General features: G+C 43.7%; 1 protein-coding gene across 1 annotated transcript in view; it reads right to left on the reverse strand.

Moving 5' to 3' along the window:
- The window catches only part of LOC147901341 (uncharacterized), a 28,714-nt gene extending 22,910 nt beyond the window's left edge, over positions 1-5,804 (reverse strand). Inside the window, exons 1-2 of the mRNA XM_087376473.1 lie at positions 5,673-5,804; positions 5,483-5,561 (exon numbers count right to left, since the gene is read on the reverse strand). Coding sequence (XP_087232599.1) covers positions 5,483-5,561; positions 5,673-5,793 — 200 coding nt within the window. The 5' untranslated portion in view covers positions 5,794-5,804. The remainder of the gene's footprint in view (positions 1-5,482; positions 5,562-5,672) is intronic.
- Between the last annotated feature and the right edge of the window lie 3,232 nt (positions 5,805-9,036).

A 9,036-nucleotide genomic window follows, 5' to 3' on the forward strand; every position in this document is an offset into this window, starting at 1 on the left:
CCAATATGAGCAAGGATGTCTCGTTGTATGTGCTCACTGGCGGAGCAATAGATGCATGAGCCCCTGGTTGGGTCTCTCTACCAAATGCATCTCTCCAAAATGATGGCATGCCAAAGGCCTAAGAAGAGGACTGACCTCTCTCCGAAGGGTGTGGATTGCCATATAAACCAAAACCAGCTCCAAGCATACTCGCTGGTGCGGTGAAAGGAGCACTAATCAAATGCATACCAACGGGTCGGTCCGAAAGAGATGGCTCAATCTACATACATGTAGAAAATTGTGAGCCAAAAGATGGCCTAACATCCTGCAATAAGGTGCTCTACAGCACAGAGAATGCATCATCCAAGTCCAAATAATCCCCATGTTGGGGTACATGTAACGGTCTAGAAGACTGATGCTCATAGGCACAACGGGCATCTGCCATTAAAACCCATGCATGGAGCAGAGAAAACAACGTGACTGCCTGAATGGTCCCCTTGCTGGGGTGCAAGCTGCTTGCCCTTGTCCTGCATAGCCTGGCCAATCTGCTGCTCAAGCTGCTATCCCACCTAGGCAAGAGCCGTATCTTGCATAGCCAAGGCCGTGGTAAGCTGCTGGCTGAGCTCCTATTCCATTTAGTGGAAAGCACCTTGGAGCATAGAAGTAAGGCTATCCAAAATCTCTGCCTACACTTCTCGAGATGCAGGAGAGAGATATCACGAGGGATACCCTTGGGTGCCATGGGAGAGAGAAGCTCGAATGCAGGCAAGAAAAATGAAGCTGAATCCGAGAAATAGACAACAAAACCCTGCTGTAATGAGCACCTGATATAGTGTGTAAACCACTCTCAGGTCGATGGCAAAGCTCGAGAGGACAATCGATGAAGAGGCTTCAAAATGGAGTCGCAATGGCTCCAAAGGGGCTGTGAAAGGCCACTTTAAAAAAATTTTGATTTTTTTTTTCGTTTTTTCTTTGTTTTCATTACTTTTTTTTGGGGGGGGGGGGAGGGGGGGTTCCTAAGTCACCTAGGACAGTTAGTACGACATTAGCCTAAGATCCCTAGGATTGTTAGGACACTGTCTTAGGCCAACCTAACCCAACATTTAACCCTAGTTGGCACTAACCTAACCTCGCTCCAAACTAACTAAACCTAACCCAAGTAACTAACCCAACCAAAACCTAACTAAACAACTAAACCTAACTAGCTAACTAACCCAATCCTAAACCACCTCAGTCAAAACTAACCTACAGGACCTTAGGCTGAGCCATGGCGAGGACAAACGAGACGTGCACGATGGCTGCTTGATGGACTCTTCCGGTAGTTCTTCGTTGATTTATATCAACATTGATTCTCCTTCAAAGCCTACATTAAGTTCATTTAATGGCTTGCCCTTCAGTGATTCAACCATTGCCAATGATTCTAAAAATTCAATGAGCGAGCTCCTCTTGAATTTTTCTTTGTTCTGCTTCATCCTCAGTGAATCCCTTTGCAAACACCATCTTCGGCTCCTCTTCATCAACTGCCATCTGTGTTGCCATTCTCATGACATCAATTGTAGCTATGGCACAATATTCATTGCAAGTCACTTTTGTTCTATAACCATGGCATATGCTTCCTCCACTTCTAAAATTTTGGCTTGCACTCCTTTGTGACTCTACTCTTTGCCATTGCTATTTGTACCTCCTTGCCTTCATTCTCATTCATGGATGTATCATTTCCCCGATTGTGCACAACTTTGGCCCCTTCAACCATGGGCCTAACAACATTAGGTATCCTTGCTCACGAAGAAAGCACTGATTTACTTTATATATTTGCCTTGTTCTTGTAGATGTGGCCCTACATGCTTGTGTTTGTGAGGGCATAGACAATCTCAACAAATTAGTGACCATTGGACTGATCATGTCCCGAAGGTTAAGAAGATGGTAGGAGCATCTTCCACAATGGAGACTAATTTCATGGAGTAAAAGTTTGTAACTATTGAGTTGCATTACCTCACATACATGACTATAAATAGATGGAGAGAGAGACACCCATATTAAGAGAGAAAACTTAGGAGAAATATGTAATTCAACCTCCATTCTTGACCCTTAGTATTACTCTTCTTGGAGCTTATTAGATTCAAATCTATAAAAACATATTCAAAAGTCTTTACAACTGATAAGACTCACGTTTTTCCAAGGTATGCCAAAATTCAATCCTACCACTCTTACTCTACGATTATTAATTGCCACTCCAGAGAAGCCCGAGATAGTGCAAAGATGTTCCTCAGGATGTGGGATAGTGGCATCTTCTTCAATTTGTTGCATCTGAATCTGAACCATCGTTGCTTGCTTCCACACATGATGTATGCTCTTGATTTTCCATGATCAGGTTGAGTTTTACCTTCCCTCATTAGGTATATACTAAGACACGTTATTTGAGCCTTGCTCATGAATTTGATTTTGTTTTCTCAGAGTAGTCAAGTGTCACTTTACAAAATTATAAACTGCAAGATGCCAAACACAACTGTGATAGACCATAAGCATTCACTATCTGAAGCGAATTCTCCGTTAAATTACTTTCAAAGCTTGAAGATACATATGCAGAATGTATCCACCATATTTACTCTTATAATGATAGAGTACATGCAGAGGGAACAGTTGCATTGTTACACCTAATTGGTGGTGCTTTTGGATGAACATGAAACCCAACACTTTACTTAGATAAGAAAACGGTATTCATACTATCCATGAGACGTTTTTTCAAAATAGAGGCTAAGGGATAATCAGATACGCACTGATAGTAGGCTGGTAAAACATCAGCAATCATGTGTACATGCTGCATGCACTTTCAATGCTTGTGAATGACTTCCACATCCTTGCTCGGATGTGCACACTTTCCGAGCAAAAACCTACGAGCAGAAAAGTCCGAGCGATAATTTTTGACACCAACCATGCTTATATATTTCTCAAAGGAATATATAATTCTTTCTTAATTTCTCATTTATGGAACCATATACTTACTTATTTTTCATTATAACCCTCATTTTAGAGAACATCATCTATATATGAACAAATAGTGAACGCTTTAGAAACTCCTATAAATACCTCCCTACCATACTCTCTTTTGAGGATTATGGTAATTAAATCAATTTAAAAGAGTTTCCCTAATCTTTAGCAATCCCATATTTGAAGCTCTCATATAACAATGTATACCATATTCCTTAGATAAGTAGGAAAAAGATATTGGAAACTTCATACTTGAGGCCATTATAATCGATCATAAATTAATCTCTAATACATTATCAAATATGGGAAGGCAAGGAACGAATTTTCAAAATATTCCCAATTCTCCAAACCTAAGTACTTTTAAGGAAATGCGGTCTCTATTGAACTCCTTCCTACATAATATGAATTAGGGAGAAGTTGTAACTCTCATATACATCTTGAAATTTTTACTTTTTATCTTTTATAACTATCAAAAGTATAATTTTAAGCCTACCATTGCATAGATCATGAAATTTTGAACATTTTCCTTTTTACAGCTCCTCAATCTGAGATAAACAGCAAAAGTTATGACCCCTTCTGCGCAGGCTCTCCAAGGGTATTCCGTCGGCGGAATAGGGTTGGGGGACAAGCTCTTCAAACCATATTCCTATGAAAAAAATACACTTAGAGGGTCTATTAGAAAAAAATAAAATTATTTTCTTAGCTCATCCTGAGGAACTATAAAGAGGATATTTGCTCAAAATTTCATGATCCAACCAACGGTGAAAGAAAAAGAAAGGATTCTTGAAAGTGATAAAATAAGTCACCACTTGGACATTATATATGTATATTATATAAAGGTATATTTATATCGATATCTATTTATTAGTATTTCATATTTACTTACATATTCCTTGAAATAATTTGGATTCTTTTGCTCCCCAAAAATGACTTGAGCCTATATATTTTGACCCCTCCTACCTTTTGTCCACTCGTCGCTCGGGGGTAATGGAAACCCCCTCCTTGCCCAGAGTATAGAAAAAATAGAGCTATCATCACAACTCCAAAAGAAGATCAGTAGCTTTATATGGGCCTCAAACCATTTGTGTCCTGGGTTCAACCGTGTCTAGCTATTTCAAATTGCAATTTCTTCTCCTTATAAAAACCTCTAGCCATACAAACTGCAGCCATGATGATGACAAACCTTGAAATCAAGATTGATTCTATAGAGAAGAAGAAAACTGAAGTTCGATAGAATGAGACTTTCTGTTGAATCAAAATCGTTTACAATCACAATACTCCATGTACGAAGCTCGAACCGCCCGACCACCGCCGAGCTATTCTCACTCTCACTCTCACTCGCATCAGATTTCTCACTCTCACTCACACCAAGATGTTTCAATGAATCTCACTCTCACTCAAGATGATACAATCATAGATGAAAGAAGAATCTCTCTCTCACTCGCACTCTCACTCTCAATCTTGGAGCTTCTGAAATATATTGTCTTATTGCCTCTATGTATTCTGAGTTTTCGACTTAATAGATCATGGAATTAGATCTCGATCTCTTCTGTAAAGTTGTACATCGCAATCTCAGCTTTCGAACAAAAAAAAGAGCTCCTCAATCCGAGTTCGGAATCAAAAGTTCAGTTACCGACCAATTTGAAATAGGCAGAAATGGAGGCATGGCTTTAACGTGGAGGAGGATCAAGATGCGTTTGAGAACATTTGCTGTTCGAGAACATGAGCACAAATAATCTGCTGGACTGCTTGAGGTAGTCTACAATATTCCCCAAAGTCCAAAGTCGAAACCAAAGTTGAAATGATGGATTGTGTCACTTGGATTGCCGTCACCAATACTCCCCAGAGTCGAAACAAAAAGATGCCAGCGAAAGTGGGTCTTACTCTTTCCTTAGCCCATAATCCTCTATTTCGCAAGTCTGTTTGATCACGCAGATTTGTGCTGGCCGTGTGCTTTTCTGAAGGCCGCTAAGATCATCAAATGAGCCATGAACGGCTTGCTGGATCCCACTACATCCTGTCGATGCATTTCCTATCTCCGCCAATGGGTTCTACAAAACAATGCTAGAAGGCAAGGACTTCTTTCAAGCATCACACAGGCCATGACAGCAGTTGACGTTTCTCTGGTATTGGAAACAAGCACTCTCTCTCAGTTGCATTGTGTGTCCCTTGGACAGAAGACGGGTTGGATAACTTCTTCTTGCGACGCTCTAGTTACTGAACACAAACGCTTCAAAGGAAGTATGAGGCTTTGGTCGCATGCTCATTGTTCCCAAAAACATTACATGTCAGAATTCCTTTGCTCTGTCTGTGCATCCGACTGAAGATTCCAATACTTTTGCTGGAAGCCAACGTCATTCGTTTTGTAGAATAGAGAGGAGAGTAGGATTCCAGCTTTCATTCATTTTGTAGAATGGAGAGTCGGATTCGAGCTTTCATCACTATTACTAATTTCCTATGTAAACTTTTTTCCTTAATCGTACATTGAAAATAAGTATGCCCACTAATGCTGTACCTGTATTGATTGAAGTCACGAGAAATGGCATCAACCGCAGCTCCTTTAATGTGTTGAGGAGCAGGAAAGTCGGGGAATCCTACAGGCAGGCATGCAAACAATTATCAGCATGAATAGAGAGCGGGGTAGGGTGCAAAAGTGAAAGAAAGAATAACTATAGAGCTTGTCAAGATGCAAGAGCGGGGCATACCTTCAGCAAGGTTGATAGCATTTCTGCGTTGGGCGAGGCGGGAAAGCTGCTGGATGGGGGAAGGTCCAAAGGAGAAGGTGCGACGGGCGAGGAAGGATCGAGCTGATGTTGAGGATTCCATGCAGTTCCTACACTGATATGATAACTCAAGGCTCCTCCCCTTACACGTAGTGCTTTTGGTACCCCCAAGAGTACCTCATAATAGGCCAATTGATCTAACGGCTTAGAATGTGCCACATGGCTTCAGAATGTGCCAAGGATTTTAGAGTTTCATAAAATGCTCTAAGTAAAAATGCTATTAAAGCATAAGAGAGGAGGGATGTGGGGGAGGGGAGGGATAAAGCTAATTTGCCCCGTGTCCTTTCGAGACTTTTTTGCATCGCCTTGAAAAATGATACACACCTACGGCCCCGTCATCACCACCACCAGCCTCAACATGCCCTTGCTCTTCCTTGTACTCTCCCTACATCCCATTGCTTTCGTTTTCTTCGCCATAGAACCTTGTCAAAAGACCCACCGTGCCACCTCTCCGGAAAGCCAGGGGTGGCACATAGGTGCCTCATAGCTGTTGATAGCCAAGGGTGGTGAGGCGAAGGCTTCGCGGAGGGCAGCATCCAAAAAGCACCCAACCCCTACTTGCCAAAACATCCAGAGTGTAGTCTTTCCAATAGCGCTCTCATGTTGGCCTGCTACACGATGAACTCAAAAATCAAGCACAAGACTATTGCGGTGCCAGGGATGCAATAGCAACATCAATTAAAGGTTAGGCGTAGATGTATGAGAAACAAGACTGGGGGGTGATCGACAATGAGCAGAGCAGGGGCAGAGAGATGCATCGGCAAGGTAGAGCGCAGAGAGGTAGAGGGTGGCGAGATGGAGGGGGAGGTAGGATTAATTAAATTAAATAGATTAGGTCAGGGGGTTAATTAAATTATTTAGGTTAGACTAAATGAACTATTAGCAATTAATTTTTTTCATTGAATCTTGCAAATTCTTGGACCTGGAATCCTTGAATCCTTGGACTTTGGGGTGGACTTTGGGTATTTGGAGATCAAACTCCTTGAGTTTGAGCCATACTCCTTCCATATGCACATTGCTTGTTATCACTGGCCTTGGGGTATTTGGGGGTCAAACTCCTTGAGCTTGTCCGTTGAAGTAGATCATGCGGCCTAGTCACCTTTAATCACTAATTACCTGCATTCGGCGATTGTACTCTGTGGATGTTAACATGCCCCCTTTCATGTTGCTAATCCGTCCCCTCGGGTCCAACTGCGCTGGAGGAGGTTGGTGGTGAGGACTGTCTGTAGGATGGTGTAGTGGTCCAGTTGTCATGAAGTGAGGCGAGCAAGGTACGAGCGGTACTTCCAAAAATAGGTGGCATGCATATCCTCGTACATGCGGATGTGATGTCCATGGAGATTATGGATGCGGAGGTAGAGGCGGAGGTCCTAGAATTGCGTCGAATCGATGTCAAGATTGAAGACAATCTGGTTGTTCAGATTGTGGAGGTGATCGTCGATGGGGCGACTATGGGCGGGAAGATTGCGGAGGAGCAAGAGGAAGAGGCAGTTGAAATGTACTGCTACAATGACGACAGGATCTGGCATTGAGCCGTACGTGTCATTGAATGATTGGAGACAGAAGCAAAATCCCTCCTGAGTCATCTCTTTAGGGAAGTTGTACTTGGGAAAGTTGTACAACACATTTGGGTCCTTCTGCTGGAGGTCTCGAAATGCGGCCCAAGTCCATCGTCGTTCGATGGGCATATAGAGTGGATGGACTCGACGATCGATGGGTGCATTGTGGTAGTAGCACCAAAATTTCTCCAACTTCAAGAAGGGGAGCCACCATTGTGGCTATAGACCAGCATCAGCATCGATCGCGAGTACTGGAGCGTCGGGGGCGAGGCTATATCCTCCTCTCGTATGCTTTGGATGCATGCAAAGCTAGTCGTTGAAGGACTACGTGATGAACTGGGTGAGGGGACACACCTCAAGAATTTCATAGAGATGGAGGTGGGAGCTCTCGAGCTAGCGCTTCCAATGGTGCATTAGCACGTTATCTGGCAGTTCCTAGAAGGACTGTAAGTCCGGGCACCAGTGGACATCTTCAGTGGGGAAATTGGCGAGAATGGCGGAGCGTCATCATCTACAAGTGGCATGGGCTCCGGCTGTGCTGTGCCTAGAGGCGTTGATGCATCGGCTTCTTGTACAAAATTGGCTACTTTGAGCAGCATGTTGAAGGCTTCATCACAAGAAGGTTGATCGGAGCGTTCGAGAAGATGGACGCGGAGGGCCCGTGCTATGCGATGGTGGTGTTAAAGGCATAGACGAGTACTCGGGTAGTGTTGTCCGAGGGAGGGGAGGGTGGCTGGCTTGTTGGGTGGGTAGGGCGGGATCTAGAGGAGGCGGTAGTGGAATTTTTATAGGGGGCGGTGGTATTAAAGAGGGTGATTGCTTCGTTTCCCTCTTCCTCGGTGACTTCCTTTGGGTAGGCTACGTGAATTGTTTCAAAATTGCTCACCAAGGACTCAAGTGAGTCTTGGAGAGCCTGTAGCACCCTATTGAAGAGGATTAGTATGCCAAGGGGGTGATAGGTTGTGGACTGGTAGGCCGCAAGGTGCCCTTGAGATTGGATGGCTGAGGCTCGGCTGTAGGTCTACATCCAATTGATGTCTGCATGCAGACTTGCAGGTGTGCAAACCCACGGCGTGAGTTCCTTGGGCTTTGCGAGTTGCATCACTTCATCGTCCATAGGATAATTAAGGGACTTAATGATGATGTGGCACCAAGCTTGAAAATTGAGGAGGATGGGATGGGCGGACAATTTTTGGAGATTAGAGGGGCGGAGAAGAGATAGAGAAGTGGGTTGGAGATCTAGGGAGAAGTATGACATGGCTAAGATGGGGCGGCAATGGTCGGGGTTACGCGATGAAGGATAATCTGAAGGGTGTTAGGAGGAAGTGGAGTAGTGAGGTTTAGGTGGAAGATGAGATTTTGTGCACAGAGTGCATCAAAGTGCATTTGGAGGGTTTGGGGGATGGTGCGTGGTGCAAGTGTGCATGTGGCTAATTGTGTGGAGACCTCCCTATACACCCAGAACTCCTATTGCTCTTGGTCTTCCAATCCTAACTCCTCGGATTGGTTGGTGGCGCGTTAGCATTCGTTTTCTTCTTAGAGGGAGACCGTTAGGTTCCTCTATTGTGCCAAGAGATCCTGTAAAGATTGGATCTATTGTTCGTGGTACTCCTATGATAGAGCGTACCGCTCCTCTGTCTTTGCCTGTTGTTCCAGCATTGTGCATAGATTTGAATTCACCTTGTCAGCCTAGTCCATGAGCATCTGGACCAAGGATTCACTTGTGG

The sequence above is a fragment of the Dipteris shenzhenensis genome, chromosome 6 (genome assembly GCF_047967505.1).
Source record: "Dipteris shenzhenensis isolate YYH24624 ecotype China chromosome 6, Dip_SZ_1.0, whole genome shotgun sequence".
NCBI lineage: Eukaryota > Viridiplantae > Streptophyta > Polypodiopsida > Gleicheniales > Dipteridaceae > Dipteris > Dipteris shenzhenensis.